The following is a 21,477-nucleotide window of genomic DNA, read 5'->3' as shown; positions in this document are numbered from 1 at the left end:
TGCAATATGGTTTACACTTACTAATCATATTGTTGGTGGTTACAAAGACACATGGAAATATATAAATATATTTTTGTAAAACACTTAAATGGAGAACAGTCATTGCTTTGCATGTTTTTGTTGTGCAGGAATGCCTTCAGCAAAGCTGCTGGAACAAATGTGAGTGCAACATTTACACACCTGGGGAACTTTTCAAGAACTTTTCGAGGACAAGAACCTTCAGTAACTTAGTTTATTGTTGAGTTTAAAACATTTCTTATAAAAGTAATCAAAAAGTAATCAAACGTAATAAGTTCATTACTTAGGCCTTGATGAAGTAATTAAAATAGTTACATTATTAATTACATTTTCAACAGGGTAATTAGTAATCTGTAACCTGTCACATTTTAAGAGTAACCTTCCCAACACTGCACAATGGCAACAAGCCCATCCAACTCATTAATGGCACTAGAAATAAAAAAGATAATAATTGTTTGTAATTATAATAATATATAAATTCTATATTGATTAATTTAAAGTGAAAGCACCACGTAATAGCTTTTTTTTTTTTTTTTAAATATATATATAGTTGATATATTAATAATGATAATAATAGATATATATATATTATTAAAAATGCAACTTTTTTAAATTATTATTATTTTCTCCATTTGTGGATTTGTTTAACTTCTAGGTTGCCATCAGTTTAGATGCCGCTTTTATTCTGAAGGACTCAGACCGGAAGTGTCATTGTTGTTGCTGCTGCTGTATCACAGGCGAATCAGAAAATCAATTAAGTTATGAAAAATACCATTAATTGCCTTTCTTTGTCACCGCAGCTCATGAAGAAATGGCGGATCTCCAGACGTTGTACATCTGAGGCAAAACACGTCGCACCTAATGGGGTGTTCTCCGACGATAAAGACCATCTCAATCGACAGGGATATTTACGTTTTCTAGGTAAGTTAGCTTGATAGCTAACTAGTGAAGTTGACATTAGCTGCTCGGCTAATTTAGCTGTAGGTTATCATGTTAACGCCACGGCTACTATTGACTGAAGATGGCACTTGTTAATCAGTACTACGTGCTGAGGAGGACGCGTTGTTGTTCAGCCACTCATTTGGTGGCGTAGCGTCAATGTTCCCCCAAATATTGCGGACATTTCTTGATGTACGGTGACAACACCAGCTAGCTGTTTGCTGGATAAAGACATGTCTCAGTTTAAATTGCTAACTTGAGCTGACTCGCTTGATTGCTCCCTGTCGGACTGCAGCACCACAGCTAATTAGTTAGCCATGTTGCTAAAGTAGCTTGATAGCTAGCTACTTACTGGTGGATTTTGTGTGTGTGGAGTGAAAATACACCAGCTCGACTCCAGATAACACACCCAAATTACATCTGAGTCCTGTGGTGTTGGTTTTATTAACTACACCGTGTAGTATCCTTCAACTGGCTTCATTAGGACATAATATAGTTTCTGAAAATTAGAAATAACATTGCTGTAAGATAATTGACGTTGAATTAGTGACTGGCATGTGTTCATAGCATTTATAGTTAGCTTCACTAGCTTCTCAAATGGGAGTGTTTGCTGGTGTTCTCATTCTTCTGTGATTACTGTTGGTGTTGAGTCATTGATCAGACAAAGCATGTAATTTGATGATGTCACCTTTAGGAAACTGTAGTAGTCCTTTTTATTTTACAGTTTATAGACCAAACAGTTAAACTATGTTGTGAATATCATCACATACTAGTTGTTTTTAATTGATTTTTTTTGTCTTGTATCTGTAGAATTACTGCAGAATATCTTCCAAGCGGATGAGAATGAGCTGATGGTTGTGGAAGTCTGCAAGAAGACGCTACAAAAAAGAGAGAGGCTGTCTGGAAGATGCCAAGAAAAAAACAACAGAATCCACAGCCAGTCAAGTGTAGGTATCCGCAGATCTTTTTATCATCGAAAAGTTGGTATGCAGCTGAGCTACGGAAATGCACTGTGTGCTCCAGTTCCCATAACACCATGCTATTTAGTGTGCCAAGTATGTCCCCGTACATAGTATGTCAAATGCATTGTGCCAAAAATACCAGAGTGTTTTACTACATCCTGTCACATTTTGCAGTTTGCAGGCCAGCATACTGTTGTGGCTATTCTGACCAACAAGCCTCTGCGCAATGGAGGATATGTCACATCGACTGAGTCACACACACATAGCAGCTTGACAGTTCATTGACAGCTGACAGAAGCTGCATGACCGATGACAGCGCATTCAAGTGACTGATGACCAGTTAAATAGAAAGTAATAATAGGAACTCTTTAAGTGAACAAAATGGTCCTAAAGATAGCCAACAAAAGAAGAACATAAATGCATATGTCATTTTACTCTTATGAATATAATATGTCAGAATCCGCAATTTGCTTAGGAGTTAAAACAGCATACATTGCAGAGTAACAACAGTAGAGTTCTCTGGGTTGACCTCCGTCTCTGGCAAGCTTTTTCCAAGGTAATGTTGGGGGTAATGTTTAGAAAGAAATTCAAACTTTGAAGTGCAGTGTTATGTGCAAAATGTGTGCATACTTCATGCAACAGTACACAGCACAGTACGTACTGAGAGTAAAATGAAAATGCTTGCAATATGGAATGCAAGGTATGTCTCACGTCTTTATTTCAACAGTGTACAGTAACTCCGGCTTCACAGTTACGTTTCAAATCCCTGTTAATATCGGCCTGGCCGTTTACAACGTGTGTCCATTTCCTCTGCTCACATCTGGACACCAGGCGTTGCTGTGTGAGTGCTTGAAATGTTTCACATCAATCACACTGACCCACAGAACTGTAACTAGTAGTGCAGTTAAATCTTATGTTACGTTCTGCAGTCATTAGACTGATTGAGGAATGTGCACACTGCAAGTTGCTTCAACAATAGAACTGTGCAGATGTGACGTTCAGAGTCATTTAATCAGTGTAAAAACAGACACTTTGCGATTATTTCAATGTCTTGTGTTCTGTTTAGTATAGGATTTAGAACGAGATCACTGATATTATGTTGGGAACAAGCTGCATCATTAAGAGTGTAAGCTGTTTCATGCGTAGTACATACGCTGCTGATGCCATGCATGCCAACAAAATGTGACCCACGGGTAAACTAAGTTCTCAAACCATGCACCTCACGGTAAAGCTAGATGTTAGTGTTGCTTATAAGCAGAATTACGGTATTTGGTTTACCAACTTCTCCATCTCCTGACACTCACTCTCTAGATGTAATCATTACAACAGCATACAAAACTAAAGAGAGACTGCAGCTACGTCTTTATGTTGTTACTCTAATGGATGTTACCACCTGTATTTGTATAAAAAAAGACAAGAATTTTGGCTGCAGAGATTTCCGTGGTGGTTAATAAGTAATGTCAACACCACAAATGCTCAGTTACTTAAAACTCATTATTGATAAGAATGTACTTAAAACACCAGAATAATGTTACTGCCGTGCATTAATAATACATCCAGTACATCCCACACAATCTTCATATATTATTGTGATCATGTCAAACACTTAAACGACCAGTAGGTGGCAGCGTGATGCTTCTCCTCAAGGATTTGCCAAGAAAGGCTTGATGAGCGCGATGCCCTTGAATTGGCCTGATGGTGGTTTACTGAACAGTGACAGCTGTGTGATAGCTGTTTGGATTCCATCAAGCTTGAGAGACCAAGTTAGTGTTTCAGGCATCATTAGCTGTAACTGCAGTAAAAGAGCTCCATCTGTCAACTGAGAGCAGTTCATTTTTTGATCATAAAATGCTGTTTGTACACTGTTGGGAAGTAAATGAGATTTTCTTCCTAGATTATGTTCCACTTTTTACTTTAATGTGTAGAACAAATAAGATTGTGGTGGAACAGAAAGGAGAAATATAGAGCAGTTACTGATGACCTGGCTAATTGCATTTCCTAGCAACATGTATTTGTGTGCTTGACTAATGTAGATTAGCTCATCAATAAATCTGTGCAGTTTCAGAATAGTGGGTTGGACCAAACAATTGCACACAATAGATAAACTGGCTTTACAAGAGATGACAAAAGCTTTTGTTGCAAAAAGAAAAAAGTTATTTGCTTTTTATTTTAGGCGTATCAGGAAAATGATCATGTGGTTTATTTTTATTACTGCATAATGTTGTCTTATATCCTTAAAACCAACATCTATGCTGAAAAAGTAAAATTCACTTGAAAGTTGAAGGTAAGGCAGCATTCTCAATACCATCAGCCTCGCACAGCCAAACTTAAAGGAATATTTCACCCTCCAAATGATCATTTGTATATCAGAATACTCACCCTGTGTTTTGCTGAATATGTAAAGGAAACTTTTTTCTTCTTTCATGTCTCCACTGTGAACGAAGAATCCAAAAATGGAGAAATTCTTGATGAATTAAAGTCATAGGTGACGGCATTTTACGACAGCAAAACTATATCAAAACATCTGTTTACTAACACCCACTCAACTCGTGCAGTATAATCCAAGTCTCATTTTTTCAGTTGTATGTTAAGTACTTCCCAAACAGACAGCCCTTTCCAGCGGTGAACTGAAACTAAAGTAAAACCTAATCTATGCTCTCTTCAGACTCCATTGACAAAAACAGTAATTTAACCTCACTGAACACAGGAGCTGCTGGTCTAGCTCTGCCTTGATCAGTTAGTTTGTTTGCGTTATTGTGCGACTTTGGTGTTTTAAAAGTTTAGTTTGAATTCACCAAAGTTGCACAATAACACAAACACACTACGGATCAAGGCAGAGGTAGACCAGGGGCCTGTATCACGAAGCAGGATTAATGTCTTAGCGAGGTAACTAACCTCCTAACCCTGGGTTTTCGGTCTCACGAAGCCGGTTCAGTTCTTATCGGGGTACATCACCATGGTAACTTACTCTGAACGGCTATCCTGCTCCGGAGCAGGGTAAGTTCAGGGTTGAATCTGATCCTATAAAAAGCACCACCCACTGGCCAATCAGCTGTTCGGAAAAAAATGACTCCGCTGACAGAAATGCAGCCCAGTCATGACGGGAAGTTTAATTCATTTGATTGATTTTGATTTGAAAGTTTATTTTGAACATTAAAAAAGAAAAGAAAGCAACAACAACAGACAATGAAAAGATTGTTCAAAAAGGAGTGGAAAGAAGTCGAAATTTCATCCCACCCCTTCATAAGAAAGAAACTGATCATTTGCGGACACTTAATAGCACCATTAATTAGTGCCAACATTTTGTTTTGTTGGAGGAAATGATCCCTGTTAAAGATAATGGGCCTAATTGACAGCTTTGCTGCTGGAAATGTGGAAAGTAGCCTATCATGTCTACACTTCATGGTGTTTGAGGGATTTTCCTTTTTGTTTTTTAAAGAGGGAGACTAGGTATATTTTTGCGCAGCTGTTAATTTCTAACACAGCTCAATATCAGGATGATTTTATTCAGACTATCAATTTGGTGTTGATATGATTTAATTGTGGCGTCAGCTTTAAGCTTTATTGTAGCATATATAACGTTATGACAAAGAAGACCAATTTATCAGACGCAATGATGTTAGACGATAATTGTAATACACGCAATTCATCTGCGCAGCATTGATTTCATGGGATTCAAGGGTGTGATCAGTGTCAGATGTACAGGTACAGGTACTGTAGCTACTTGAACCAGTGATGAGTAATTTAACCTACACATCATTTTATTTGCTACCTTGTTTTGTCTTGATTTTTCCCTCTCTCCTCCTCTATTTCTTCTTTCCTGACCCGTTTTTTTTTCTTCTCTATTATGTGATTTCATTGATGTTTTGACAGGGGAATTTCTTTGATAAGCTTTTAGTGGCTTCTAACCTCTCCGGCACTTTTCTTTTTTTAATCTTGTAAATGTTATACTGTCTGTTTTTAACATTATGTGCAAATAAACTAATCTAAACTAAAACTAAACATTATTCATCCCGTTATGCGTTGCCACGCATGTTTCCTCCTCCTGCAGCTGCCACGGTGTTGGCCTTTTCTGCAGTGTTGCTTTTCTCCTCCTCATATTTTAGTAGAATTAATCTCTGATCCCCACGAGAAATACTTTTTTTTCCCTCACGTACGGCGCTCTATGAGGACGCTCAGTGACACTCAGTGACGCTGTGCTTCTCTCATGATTGTGATTGGTCCGCTGCGTGCGCGTTCACGGCTCTTGATAAAGCAACCCTGGGTTGAGTTACCGAGTTGATATCCAGCGTCATGATACCGATTATCCTGATAGCCATTGTTAGGGTTAGTCAACCCAGGATAGGTCTGGGTAACCCAGGAAAGGTTGATCTCGCTTCGTGTTACAGGCCCCAGCACCTCCTGTGTTCAGTGACGTAAAATTCCTGTTTTTGTCAATGGAGTCTGGCTTTGAAGGAAGCATAGATGAGTTTAACTGTCAGTTTGGTTCTCTGAAGGAAAAGACTGTCTGTTGGGGAAGTGCTGAGCATACGACTGGATAAATGAGACTTGGATTATACTGCACGAGTTGTGTGTGAGTTTGTAAACGGATGTTTTGATATAGTTTTGCTGTTGATAAACACAGCTCTCTATGACTTCAATTCAACGAGAATTTTGTCTGTTTTTGGATTCTACGTTCACTGGAGGCATGTGAGAGAAAAAAAGGTGCTCCTCACAATTTCAGTGCAACGCAAGGTGAATAATTGATATAGAAATGATCATTTGTAGGATGAAGTATTCCTTTAATGTTCATAATGAGTCCATCTGTGATAATGTGTCTGAGATGAAGACATTGAGAGACATTTCTATTTCTATGTTCACCATATTGACATTAAAAGACACATTTTTGCTAACTTGACAGTGATTGTCACTATTAAACATTTATTTGCCGATATGATTTCTCCATCAGGCTGACAATGAGTCTAGTTGACAGGGTGAAACTCGAGCAGCTTCAGGGGTGTGTATTTTCTTTTTCAGAAATGTTGCTTTCTGCTTTATGTGTTGGTACCTTGAGGGTTTGCCAATGACAGGGTAATATTTATAGAGATGTATTAAAATAGGCCCCTCAGTGAAAAGACAGTAGCCATATAATGTTGATTTCATTCTTTTCTGTGACTGCAGTGGATTCTGAAGATGGTGTAGCCATTGAAGCTCCAGGAAACCTCACCTTAGACACAGACTTCCTTCTCGGACAAGACCTTGAGTTTGGTGATCCAGATCATGATAACAAGATTCTAGGCCTGGAAAAGTTCTCAGGTTTGTAAACGTTTTTTATATATATAATTAAGTGATTTAAGTTACAATCCATAAGATTTCAGTCCTAGTTGAATTGGCAACACCCGTGGTTACCATGGTAACAGCAAGTGCTTGAGCCACTGCTGTGTCAGAAATACAACAGGAGAGAAACTGACATCTGTTGACAGCACAGCCAAAAACAAACTCATGTCTGATTTAGACAAAAAAAATTACCATCTTGTTTTGCACGCTCATTTTGGATGATTGTCAGTTGGTCCGCACTATTATCACGCTGGCGTTTGCCTGTGGTGTACCCAATAGGTGGAGTCTGCACACCACTTGACAGGTATAGTTGCCGGTAGATATGCTGGATTGCAGCGACAGCAGCATATACATCACCACAACCACATGGTTCATACAAACACAAACAAACCAAGAGAGATTGATAAGCCAGAGAACTGTTGAATGTCATTCATGCTTACAGAAAGTCATGTTGTGAACATTACTGTCCATGTAGGCAAGTATTTATCAACCAGGAAAGCTATCATGACTTTTGCCCTGTGGGCTGACATTGTTGCTTTGTCAGCTGACAGTTATGTGGTTGCTGCCGCTGGCTGACTCTTACACTCCATTAAAACACCTTTCCCAGCCCTCGCCATAACATATTAAGCGGTGCACCAGCGCACTGAAATGGAGCAGACCTACTGCTAATCTTGTGACAGTGTGTGCTTCCTGTGATTGCTTCACAATAAAAGCCAACACATATTCATGTGGTCAAGCCAGCCTCCACTTTCAAAAACACAATCAAACTAGCCCCCACACTTTCATGTGGTATGTGTATATACTAAGCGTTACGGTAAGAGTGTGTAAGAAGTGATTTTCAAAATTAAAGCAACATTACTTTGAACGAGAAAGGCAGTTTCACATTCATTCAATAGTTTAGTCAGTCTATCAATAATAATTTAACACATGAATAAACAAAACAAATTAAATAAAGTAAGTAAGTAAATAAAGTAAATAAAATGAATAATAATAATATTTCAGAGAAACATTGAGGCTTTACAAAAGCAAGGTTTTGTCATTTAATTGTGTGAATAATTACTCAAACTTAAGAATAAAGAATACATTTCCAAAGACCAGTGTGACTTCAGATTGACAGCACACCACCTCACGGTGTCATTGAGAAATAGTCTGTTTCCACAGACCAGTTTCACTTCAGAATGATAGCAGACCACCTCAGCATGTATTTCAGACAGTATCAGGACATTCTTTTTTTTTTTTAAAGATATTTTTTCGGCCATTTTGCCTTTAATGGACAGGACAGGTAAGCATGAAAGTGGGAGAGAGAGAGGGAATGACATGCAGCAAAGGGCCACAGGCTGGATTCGAACCCGGGCCGCTGCGGCAACAGCCTTGTGCATGCATCCTCTGAATTCAGATAAGAATCAAAAGGAAACATCCTGTTTCCACAGATTTCTTTCAATTCACAATGACAGCAGACCACCTCAGAGTGTCACTCAGACGGTATCAGGACGTTCTGAACTGGAATTAAAAATTAAAGCCCTTTTAAAATTTCATATATACGAGCTATGTTCTCTCTAAATTCAGATTGATAGGAAGATGAAACATCCTGTTTCTACACAAGGAAAATATAAAAGAAGGAACGGTCATGACGACGGTGACAGCTTTTGAGGAGCCAGACTTTGGTGTCAGTTCTATTGGAGTCAATGGGCGGACATGGAAAATCACACTTTAACCCATCATATCTTTGCTGTTTCAACTTTGACTGAGGAATCCTTCCACTGGATTAAAATGAACACATTACATGATGTTGACTGACATTTTTTGTGCGTGTGTGTTTTGCTTGTTATTGGTCTCTAAACAGATCACGTCTCCGTCCAGCAGAGGCTGAGATGCAGTTGCTGTTTGGATTATGTGTTTGGAGATCAATAACAAGGAAAACAAATTTGTTTACTTAGATTAAAAAATGTCACTAACCATCCGATTTATTATGGAGATCATAAGTCAGTTTCCCCAGAGGAAGCACAGCTGATATCTATGATAACCACATATCAACCGTGTGGACCTGTGGTTAGATGCACATTTTAGCCAAGTATAAAAGAATTGTTAACAAAGATTTGACATTCTTGTCAAAGAAACTGTCCAAAATATGGTGCAACAAGTAGAACAAAGGAGTCAGTGAGCAGAACACGTGAAAAATGTACCTTTGTGTGTTTTACATTTAAGACAATGGTTTGAGCTTCAGGAAATCATACACAGACGAGTCAGAATGAAACAACTGCGTATAAAACTTCGTAATTACACCCTTGGGAGACCTGGCTGCAACAATATATCTTCTAACGCTGACAGTCTCAAGCAAATCCTATTCTTCTTTAAAAGAGATTCTCCGAAGTGACGGATTAATGTGTGTTTTTTAATCTGGTGGGAGGATTTTTCAGGCAAAGTTAAAACAACTAACATATGATATGGGTTATAGTGTGATTTGCAGTGTCCGCCCCATTGACTCCAGTAGAACTGACACCATAGTCTGGCTCCTCGAATGCTGTCACTGCAAGGTAAGGTAAGGGCAGGTCAACTTAAATGTTCCTGAGGGGCAATTTGAGATGCAGACAGTGGTCATGAGTACAACAAAACAGACAGGACAAATGCATAACCCACACTATCCAGTATCACACGCTGTCAGGGGTAAATCATGGACATTAAGGGCCAATATTTGTTAAGATAAGCGATAGCAGATAGGACAAAAGACAATCTGTCATCGTGACTGTTCCTTCTTTTATATTTTCCTTGTTTCCACAAACCAGTTTTACTTCAGAATGATAGCAGACCACCTTAAAGTATCACTCAGACACTATCAGGATATTCTGATGTGGAATTTCAAAATAAAGCCCTCCAAAATTTCACATATGAGCTATGGTCCCTCTAAATTCAGATTGGTATTTAAAGGAAACATCCTGTTTCCACAGACCAATTTTACTTCAGAATGACAGCAGACCACCTTAAAGTATCACTCAGACAGTAACAGGACATTGTGATGTGGAATTTCAAAATTAAAGCCCTCTAAAATTTCACATGGTCCCTCTAAATTCAGATTGATATTTAAAGGAAACAACTACAGACCAGTTGTACTTAAGAATGTCCGCAGACCACCTCAGAGTGTATCGGGACAGTCTGATGTGGAATTTCAAAATTAAAGCCCTCTAAAATTTCATATATGAGCTATGGTCCCTCTAAATTCAGATTGATATTTAAAGGAAACATCCTGTTTCCACAGAACAATTTCACTCACAATTTCAGCAGACCACCTTAAAGTATCACTCAGACAGTATCAGGATATTCTGGTGTGGAATTTCAAAATAATAGCCCTCTAAAATTTCACATATGAGCTATGGTCCATCTAAATTCAGATTGATATTTAAAGGAAACATCTTGTTTCCACAGACCAATTTTACTTCAGAATGACAGCAGACCACCTTAAAGTATCACTCAGACAGTAACAGGACATTGTGATGTGGAATTTCAAAATTAAAGCTGCTCACCAGAATGTTGCTTTTATTTTGAACAGCATTCTCACACTGTATTACCGTAATGCTTGGTATATATACGCACAGCAAAACAACATACAGGCTAGTTTGACTGTATTTTTTCTAGGGGATGCTGGCTCACTGCAATCATGTCTGCAGGCTTTTAATGTGAAACAGCCACAGCAGGAAATGTTACGTTTACATTAACACTTACTACCTTAGCAATAGCATTAGCCTTAGCACAGCAATAGTGCAGTGAGCAGTGAGGCGGATATCAGGTGGATGAAATTACAAACATTAACACTGGATTACCTGCTGGTTTATGTCCTGGTAATCCCATATGTGTACGTTGGCAATTTGAATCCAATGTGGAAACTGTGTACTCCGCTGACAATGAAAACTGCTACGTAGAGATGTAATTATAGAATATAAATACTTTGAATCATTGCAGAAAAAAATGCTGACCATGAATAGCATCAAAATAGGGGTTGATTTTATTGAAATTTTAAGGATTATAGCTTATAAAGATGGCGTGTGCTGCTGATATCCACTTGTCGGCTTGTCTGTCTTTGTGCTGAATCTGTCCATTCACATATAAGACCATCTAACTTCATCACTGTTTTCAGTTGTTGCACATTCACCTTCCCACTTGTGTGTAAGTGTTCTGTATCGGTATACGTCCTTACATCTTATATCACGAATGGCAAATGTCTTTATTGATTAAACAATAAAGGGAATGGGAGGATCACACAGCCTGATTATTACAGTACATTTCAATTGACTCTGCAGTTTGAGCTACACTTGCTGCGGTGAAAGGACGGCAGCATCATTATGTCTTGTGTATAAGCCCTCATTTTCACTTCCTGTCATTACTATGAAAACATGTAATGAATCTGGTATGTAAATTCTTCGAATGGCTTTACCGCTAATGGAGGCGGTGGCTTCATTTGCGAAGTGGCCGCAGCACAAAGAGGACTCTAACAGTTTGTTTGCCCGTGATGAAGCATAGCCTCTGTGTGCGACAGTAAGAGAAATGGAACGACCAGCTCATATTTCCCAGCATGACTCTTTGTCAGAGAGAATGATCTGAAAAATGGAAAAGTAGAGAAAGGGGCTGAGACACCATTATTATATAAGGGTCATAAAAATAGGACCATTACCATCAAGGACACCATTATAAGAGGGCATTTATTCATCATCATCATCATCATCATCATCATCATCCGCTGCTGCCTCTGCTCCCACTACCCCCACTGCCATTATCGTTTCCCCATCGTCATCATCATCATCATCATCATCATCATCATCTACCCTCATCATCATCATCATTATCATCATCATCAGCAGCAGCAGCCTCACCATTATAGTCATCATCATTATCATTAGGCTCAGTAATCATCCACGAGGGGTTTCCACGGGGCAGGATAAAAGGGCAGTCTCCACTCTCGCCTTCCTCACTTCCTGCCTCGGCATCTGTGAAGGAAGGTGGTTTTCTTCTGGCGTGTTCGCTCTCAGGACTGAAGCAGAGGAGTTCTCCGTCTTCACGTCTTGAAGCTTTTTCCTCCGACCCTCTGGGAATAGTGCCTCTTTTCTTTTGTCTTTTTGTTGTCTGAAAACCGCAGATGGCATAACAACAGCTCAAACGCAGTTGACCTTGCAGGTAGCGCCGTGAGTATAAACTGTTTCTCTGAAATTCAGTTTTCTTACTTTTTTTGCAGAGATGAGAGATTCTGTCTGTGCTGCAGTCATTATACTCAGTGTGATGGAAGTTGAGGGAAATTATCTGCAACAACTAAGTTTAACTGGTTGTTTTCTTTATTTGTGAGACAGTTTTGAGCATTGATGAGTATTGTTAGGATTTTACAAACACCAATATCGATACTGATGCTGCAGAATTTGGTGCAAAACTACGACTTGCCATGAAAAGATGTGAAAAGATTCAACAGTTACTTGTTTATTATGTCTTTGCAGAAATAAGTGTAATTGTTTGCTGTATATATAATGAGGGAGGAGCAATTGCCACAAATGTCCGGTCAACAGATGTCTCGTAGTGATGTGACTTAAAGGTACGCCATGCAGGATTGATGGTCACTGTTTGTAAACACGCTCGCCAGCGAAAGTGAAAGTAAAAGCCAACCCCAGATTCACTCATTTGGTGTTGAGCCTCATTATATTTGGATTTTTTCAGTGCTGTGTCTCTTGGATGCCTGCTGCTTACGGTTTGGCACCTGTTCGCTATCGTTTTATAAAGCCAACCTCACCTTAGCGATGTGAGGGTACATGCACATAAACATGCCGAACACAAAAACTAAGAAGAAAATAAGAAAATGCAGACAGAAGTCTGTCCGTTGTCACTCTTGGCCACGCTGAGTAAAGCCGTGCTGCGCCGATTTGTGTTTCCATTGTCAGTTTAGACGCACCGTGCCACGCCAAGCCGCACTGGAGATGGACCTTCTCAGGAGTAGGTCGAAAAGCTGGGCCACCCACCCTCAAGTGGGTAGCGGTGACGTCTTGCTGATTGCAGCCAATTCCCGACAACCCCCGTTCTCCCCCCCGAACAAGTGTGTGTGTTGTGAGACTCTACTCACCTCTGTCTACAGGAGACCAGAGAGAAAGACATTTTAAAAAGTCTCTGTATGTTCATCTCTCAGTACTTTTGTAGCTTCGAACTGAGTCTCTATCCGCCGTATTAAAAGTTGTGTGAAGTTGCAACTTGAAAACTCAACATTTCCTTATTTTGGTGCTTCACAATAAAAGTTTATACATAACAAAATCACGGGGGACTTTTATTGTGAAGAATCAATAGGAAATGAAATGTAGTATAAATGAATTAGCTGAACTGTGTTAGCAGCTTCCCTTCAATAAAGGCCAGTCTATGAGAGGGATTACTTCTATATGAGTGTACACATTGTTTGTAGGAAAATCCTGCATAGTTTACGTTGAATCCTGCTTCACTACTACAAGCTAAACTTTTAACAACATTAAAATTACCAAAGAACTGTCGTCCTTGATCTTCCCAGAAGCAAACAGAAATAGAAAATAAGTAAAATACAACGCTCATAAAGTGAGCCCACTCTCTTGAATGTTTTGCCCTGTCAGCCATGACTGGAGAGCACAGAGTGTAAACACACAGTTACACCACCTCAAACATAATCGCCTGATGCCTGCAGCTGTGTTATTATCAGGGGCAGGTTAGGAATTTCAAATGCCAGCTATGTTAGAATGAATTAACATTGCATAAATACCAATAGCAACGCCATTTGTCCAGGAGCCTATTGATATTTCGGTACTGACTATTCACAAACTGGTACAAATTTTGAATCATTCGGTAAGATTGGTTACAAGATACTGTTTAATTGGACATGTGCCGTCAGGTGTCAGTCTGACAGAGGTTTATTTGTATGGAAGTCCAGAATGTCTGGAGTTTGTTTTTATGTGATTATAACTATCATTTCACCTATTACTATTTCATTATTTTATTCATTTATTTTATTTTTTAAGTTTTTCAGTGGTGTTGTCATTAAACCACACCTCAGCCAATCACATGTCTCCAGCCTGTGTCCGCATCTGTTATAATTGTGGTATTTCTGCCAACTTAGTCCTTTAACATTATCCTCACGACTTGCCCTCAGTCTGCCAGCTCAGCTGCCTGGTTCACCTGTAGAGACTGACCTCTGGTGGCGTATAATATGCACTACATACAGTTATCCTCAATACAGCATCTCCATATGGGTTTAATAGACAATTGTCTGTAATTTTGACGATACTGAAAATCATACTGCTGGGATGTCTAAATACCCTGGAACACTGTGATACCACCCAAGGTCTGTCTTTATCTCTGCGAAATTACCTCATCAAAAGAAGGCTGTATATGCAGAATAAGCCATTCCAGATGAAGGCACAGAAAAAGGACAGTTGAACATGTAAACCTTGGAATGAAATGTGGTAGATTTTATAAATGGCAATAAAGACATGGGCTTCCAGGTTTTCAAGGTCTGTTACCATTTTTAGAATGGCTTGTGAAGGACTTTGCTCTGAAAACGTGCAGCGTTTAAAGTCTGTTTTTCTGTTTGTCTCCCCTGTCCAGAAGTAGCTGCTGAGATCGGTTTCTCTGTGTATCCTCTGGGTGATGAGGAGAGCCCTGCCTACAGCCAGCTCAGCATGGAAAGTGAAACAGACAACTCACACAGCACAACTGACAACGGACGGGAAGACGAGGGCAGAGCTGCCCAGTCTGAACCCAGTTTTCCTCCCTACCTGTCCTGCAGGGGCTGCGGACAGCTCCGTGATGAACCTCTGGGACCTGGCATAGACCTGGTTGGTCCATACTGCCTTAGGTGCTGCAAAGCCTCCAGGGAAGCCAAAAGTACGGACTTCTGTTCACCTTTTGGAAGCATCAGCGGGATGCGCTCGGGTTCCCACCTGCCGCTCGACGGCGAAGGGGTGGGAAATGGGATGGGTGACAAAGCACTGACAGCTGAGGACAAGTTGGCCAAACTGCACTCGTGCCACCTCTGTGGCTTCTCCTCCCGTTACGCCAACCATGTGAAGCGTCACATGAAGACTCACAACGGGGAGAAGCCCTTTAACTGCCCCTTGTGCACTTACGCCTCAGCCCAGCTGGTGAACCTGCAGAGACACCTGCGCATTCACACCGGGGAAAAACCTTACAAATGTGACATCTGCACTTTTGCCTGCAGTTCCCTTGGCAACCTCAAGAGGCATCAGCGTATGCATGTGCCCTCTGCAGGGGTGGGACAGGATGCCCTGCCACGACCTGCCATTGGCCAAAACAGCCTGAAGAGGCATGTGCCAGTGCAACGACCCGATGAAGAAGTGTCTGGTACTTCAGCCAAGGGTATGTGTCATTTCCTTTATTAAGTACTTCATCATCTCCTCAACTACCTTTTAAAACTTTTTTAATATCACGGCTCATCGTGTTAGTCATGTCACAAAACCAAAAGTTGAGCAGTCGTACCATCATCAGTAAAATTCCATGATTCTCGATACCCAATTTGAAACCGCAGTAAAAAAACAAAAACAAAACAGTTAATCCTGTGTGCTTAAATGAACACTTTTATATTAAGAACATTTAAATTAAATTTAATTTAGGTTTTACTGTTAATCCCTGATGATCCACCTGAAATGCAAAGCAAGGCAAGGTAGGCTATTTGCCCTCCTCCACTGTGATTGGACGACTGGGTAAAATGTAGTGATGGGCATAGGTATTTGAGTACCTGTTGGGATGTCGGTATTCATTCGAAACATAGAGCAATCGCCGTCCTACCTTCCACATGTGAATGTGACTTTTATATATTTTTTAAACTATTTAAAATGGGTAAAATCTCGTGGTAGAGCTGTGTTCAGTGTATTTCTTCGTTCAGCGCCTCCTCGTCCCGCTGTCGCTCTCTTTCATTGTTTATCATGACACTAGTGCTGCAGGAGTGTGAGCTTCGCACCGGGGAACAGTTGATGAGAGTCCGCTTGCACACGCACACAGTGACAGGGCTAACACGCGACTAATGTTACCTAACGGTTGTTGACGGGATGTGTCAAGCCGTTTGGGTGTGGATGTGAGGCTCCTATGTTAGCTTGTGCTAACCGGGCAGACATTGAACTGAGCAGGAGGATAGCAACTTGGAGATGGTCCTTCAGTGCTGCTGCTAACCTGTGTAACGTTAAAGGCAGCAACAGAAAGTTTGCTGATTTTTTTTTTTTTTGTGTGTGTGTGTGTTAACTTTGACTTCATAGTTAATAGGCTAATTGAAGCCTGTTTGTTAAATAAATGAAGTTCAAATCGCACTTGTTTCTTGCTGTTAGCCAGTTTACATTCTTATTCTTGCTTTAGATTTTTTTTTGTGAGTACTCTATGATAATTTAATCTAATAATCAAGTTACTTAAGATATCCATCCCTAGTGAAAAGTAGTAACAATGAGCGCAGCATTTTAAACAAACTACAGAAAAACTTGGGTACAACGCAGCAGAGTGTAAATACACAGCGCTCCCAATGCGCTAAGCATTAAAATAATATGCCAGCCTCAGCAACAAACCTTTCTCTTTTCATCGAGTCAAGTTGAAGCCATCGCTGCAGCTAAACTTGTCACAGTCTCTCATGTTGTCGTTGTCGTTCCGTCCTGGTAGGCGTTCTTCTTCATTAGGCATTTGACAGCAAACTATAAAACTTGTAGACGTATATGCGGTTCCATCAGGTCTGGAAGAACTGCAACCATGGTACCTGCAATACTGGAGATGCTCGTTCCTCGTTAACTTTCAGTTTTTATTTGTTTTCGTACCTGTGTGTCATTGTGTCTGTCTGTGTCCCCTCTCTAAATTCAGAGGTATTTGCAGGTCCGTGAATGCAGCACAGGAGGAACTCTTTAGGACTTCTTTTTTTACTTACTTAACTTTCACTGCTCCTGCCCTTCTGTTGCTCTGTCTGAGCAGAGTAGGCTAAAGAGTGGAGCAATTAATAACTGAACGGTATATATATATGTATATGTATATATATATATATATATATATATATATGTATATGTATATATATATATATATATATANAGAGAGAGAGAGAGAGAGAGAGAGAGAGAGAGAGCTACTAAAGTCACAGAGTGGTCCAGCTCCAGAAATAGAAAGTCAAAACATGGCAGTAGATGTTTTCATCATGGTAGGCCGCCAGAAATGAATGAATGTGTAGGAAACCCTGACCTGATACTGAAGTATCGGCTCTCTTTACGTCCCTACTCATGATACACAGTCTTGAAACATGATGCATCTTTCGATAGCTCTGATCAGTCATTTAATAACTCACTCTTATCTGTTTGTGAAGTTTCAGAAGTTGCTAGGCCGACATCAAACCTGAGTTTGGGAGCCCAGAATAATGACTACCTATCAGCCTTTGATGGCTTAAAGGGGGCGTCACCACCACCTATACCAGCCTCTAACCCAGCTCCTGGCCACCAGCCTCCACCCCTGATGGACACCACAGGGAGTGGCAGCAGCAGGGCGAGCAGAGGGGGCGTAGCAGATGGTGCAGCCCTCCCACCTTCACTTTTCCCTTTCACCTGCCGGTTGTGTGGCATCGTCCTGGAGGATGAGGACGGCTCCTCGGCCCAGATTTGTGCCAAGTGTACCCTTGAAATGCTGACTAAAGACTCGTCATCGTCTCCCAACAGCCCCGGCGAGCGCAGTGACAAGGTGTACACCTGCGCCGCCTGCCCTTTCCTCACACATTACCCAAACCACTTGGCACGCCACATGAAAACTCACAGCGGCGAAAAACCCTACAAGTGCCCACAGTGCGACTATGCCTCAGCGCACTTCGACAACCTCAAGCGCCACCACAGAGTGCACACGGGTGAGAAACCTTACAAGTGCCATTTGTGCGATTACGCCTGCGGGAACCTGGCCAACCTGAAGCGCCACCAGCGGGTGCACTCGGGCGCAAAGCCCTTCCAGTGTGCCGTGTGCAGTTACAGCTGCAACCAGAGCATGAACCTGAAGCGGCACATGCTCCGGCACACGGGAGAGAAGCCGTACAAATGCCAGGAGTGCGGCTACACCACCGGCCACTGGGACAATTACAAGAGACACCAGAAGAAACACGGCCTGGCCACAGATGGCTGGGTCAAAGTTCCTATGACTGGCAGCGATGAACAAGAGGGAGGAAGGAAAGGGATGGGAGCTGGCGTTCCAGCTCACAGGAAAGAACCAGGTGTTGATATGCAGTATATGTCCAGGGAGGGAGGTCAGACAATACACTCGTGCTACAAACTTGAGATTGTATAAAATATAACTCAGCAAAACTAAGCTACCAGCAACTTGTTTTTTGTTTTTCACAGAGCCTTTATATTGTTTTAGTGTGTGTCGGTCTGTTAGTGTTTTGTCAGATGTCTTCAGAGGCTGCTAATCGTTTATTTGTAGAATCTCGCACAATTATAAAACACAGTTCTGTATATTTTGATCCCTTTTTTGGATTAATAAGGTGTCTGTTCAGAGTTTGTCTTCTACTTTGTGTCAAGACAAATGTCCTTTGACTGTCTTAATCTGTATGTTATATCACACTAGGCTAACACTTCCCTCTGCTATTACAATACATATCTGGTTCTTTATTCGAGGACAGGACTTTAAAAACTTCTCAACACGTGCACATTTCTGCCTGAACTGTTGAGCTGCACTGTGTCGTTTATATAAGTTATTTTTTGTTTTGTTTTTAATAAGGGCAATTCCTATTTTTATCAAAGTTGTTAGCATCACACGCAGAGTCCTGCACGGGTCTGATTTTCAAGAACCACTCCCGAAGTGGAACCTCGACTTGCAGAGCTGCACCCGCCCTGTCACCCTCACAGATCCATGGTCCAACTTGAAACCGTAAATCCTATAATAACCATAGCTGTTCAAATGAGTCGGTTAGGCAGCACGTTTCAAGTGATCATTTTGGGGGATTTGATACATGTGAAGCTAAGATAATAGATTTTAAAGGTTCCATGTTTGTGTCTAGCGCTGAGGATTGCAGATTGCAACACTTAACCCGGTTGGAATTTTCTTTGTCCAGGAGTTTTTATCAGGAGCCGAATTACCCACAGAGGTGTCTTCCATTCCAAAACAAACGGACCCGATGATTTAAACCGGTAAAAAATATAAAATAAAGCAGGTTCATGTTACAACGTCACTTTACGACACCAATTCCCATGTGCACACAGCGGGAGAGGAGAGGGAGAGACGCTGTGCTGCTGCCAGAGGAGCCGCTGAATGAGTTCCCTCTGAGCGCTAAGTCACTAAAAGAGTCTGAGAAGTCCGGGGCTGTTCATAAAACATTCAGGACGCCACAGTTTATTCCACACTACTGAAGCTGCTCCTCTTTGGGACCACTGTGGAGTCGGTAATAATGTCGCTCTCAGCCATGCTTGTTGTTGCCGTGACAATATGTCAACAAGTCGAAATATCGCGAGCATCACGCTATGAATTTTTAATGTGATATTAAAAAATGTGCCAGTATTATTGTGAACGAGATGATATGACATACACCTAATGTGCACTAACTTTTTTTTGTCTCACAGCTTAACGCCCAGACATTCAGGAGGTTCCTCAACAAAATTAACGACCCTAGTGATTTAAACCAGTATCTGTCTGATTTTATTTTGATATATTTTAACATATTTATCATCCAACAGTCGTGACCCAACCCACGTGTTCTTTTTTCACCATGAACCAAACCCGTAAATAGAATAAAGACAAAATACCACCTGTGAATCAGCTTTCTTACAGGTCACCTGCCAGACACCCGACCCGATGCAGGACTCTGATCATGATTTTAGGATCAAACGTTTTTATTTTGTACCAAAACTCAAATGAAATAACTTGAATGTTACTGAAACATGATCCTGACTTACATTTTGTTTCCTTTATGAGGTTATTTAACCACACAGTGCAGCTTTAAGTAAAGATGGGTCCTTGTAAGGGCCAATATTGTGCTTTGTTTGCATTGGGGCACAGGCTCTGGTAACGGCATGCCTTCAGATTAATTCACTAATGTATGTACTACTAGCAAAGTGCTATTTAACAATACTGGACTTGTTCTACCCTCCATAAACTATACTGAGAAACTCGGTTGTGCAAACCTAAGGAAATATTCTCCTGTGTCTTGAACTGCGTTGTCATTTTTGCCAAACCCCCTCAGGATTATAAAATGTGATTTTAAACAATAATTTCTGGTTATTTTAACACTAAACTTGCATGCACAAGAGTTTTAAGAGGCCCTCGTCAGTCTTCACTTGGTTGTATGGTCAAAGAAAAAGCACAATCACACACACACAGCTGCATTCGGATGGTTTACGTTGTCAAAGGGAAACATTGGTCGATGTGTCTTACATGTGATACAGAAGAAACAAATTGTAAACGAGCATGTTGTTCAAAAGGATATTTCCCCCTCAAACTTGTACTTGCTACATATCATTAATGTCTCAATTTATAAACTTAAATTTGTTCATTTCGGGTCTTTTCGATCACGTTCCTTTTGATCACTGTTTACTCTTGACTGTGAAATTAGCCCATTCTCGTGTTTTTTACTTGAAAAAGATGACACTATTAGTAAGCATGTGAGTGTGTAATGGTTGTTTTATTTTTTTAACGTGGCTGTAATACACTGCTAGAAGTGCATACTTTAATATATAGATTGTTTTTTTTTTAATTCTGAATGTGTGTGATGTGTCATTTAGCTCCCAAGGGAAAATAATAGGGACTGTGATTTGATTTGATGCTCTTTATGAATTACTATTATATGCAAGTGAGATATTTTTTCAGGTTGCCAACTTGCCATGACACGATGGAGCATTGATTAGTACTGACATCCCCCAAGTGTCCGTTTTTGTCTTTATGCAGTGTCTCATAAATGCCTTAAGTGAGGATTTGGAAATAAACACATGGAAGTCATTTCATTGAATGTCACACAACAGACTGGGTCGCTTTTTTTTCTCTAATACATGATGTGTATCTCATTGTCAGACACTCTATGGAAAGCAATGTGCCCTGGAGGATGAATTGTAATGACGCCACCATGAAGTTGACATCTGTGGTTATGAGTGAATTAACTTCGATGACTTGCCATAAAATTTGGTACAGATATTTAAGTCCCCCTCAGGATGAATTAATACTTTTTATTACAGGTCAAAATCTGAAGTTCATCAGTTCTTTAGTTTCTGACCAAATATCTGCAAATGTTAGCATGCTAACATGCTACTCT

The 21,477-nt window shown here is 40.4% G+C and overlaps 1 protein-coding gene across 2 annotated transcripts; it reads left to right on the top strand.

Annotated features, from left to right (window-relative positions):
* The first annotated feature begins 713 nt into the window (after positions 1–713).
* znf513a (zinc finger protein 513a) lies at positions 714–21,181 on the top strand. Of its 2 annotated transcripts, XM_050058411.1 has the most exons (5): positions 714–939; positions 1,768–1,904; positions 7,080–7,214; positions 14,826–15,596; positions 17,566–21,181. In XM_050058411.1, exons 2-5 carry the CDS (start codon positions 1,865–1,867, stop codon positions 18,522–18,524), a joined length of 1,905 nt encoding a protein of 634 aa, XP_049914368.1. In that variant the 5' UTR covers positions 714–939; positions 1,768–1,864; the 3' UTR covers positions 18,525–21,181. The 2 variants fall into 2 exon arrangements, with proteins under 2 accessions (XP_049914368.1, XP_049914369.1); XM_050058412.1 differs by having other exon boundaries at positions 714–1,904.
* The last annotated feature ends 296 nt before the right edge of the window (positions 21,182–21,477 follow it).

The sequence above is a fragment of the Epinephelus moara genome, chromosome 12 (assembly GCF_006386435.1).
Source record: "Epinephelus moara isolate mb chromosome 12, YSFRI_EMoa_1.0, whole genome shotgun sequence".
Classification (NCBI taxonomy): Eukaryota; Metazoa; Chordata; class Actinopteri; order Perciformes; family Serranidae; genus Epinephelus; species Epinephelus moara.
This window is presented reverse-complemented; position numbering and strand designations above follow the sequence as displayed.

What these genes read in the sequence shown, in the direction of transcription:
- znf513a (XM_050058411.1), top strand. Translation starts at nt 1,865, where the DNA reads ATGCCAAGAAAAAAACAACAGAATCCACAGCCAGTCAAGT. An exon ending in GAATCCACAGCCAGTCAAGT is followed by an intron (nt 1,905 to 7,079) that starts GTAGGTATCCGC and finishes CTGTGACTGCAG; the next exon opens with TGGATTCTGAAGATGGTGTA. An exon ending in AGGCCTGGAAAAGTTCTCAG is followed by an intron (nt 7,215 to 14,825) that starts GTTTGTAAACGT and finishes TCCCCTGTCCAG; the next exon opens with AAGTAGCTGCTGAGATCGGT.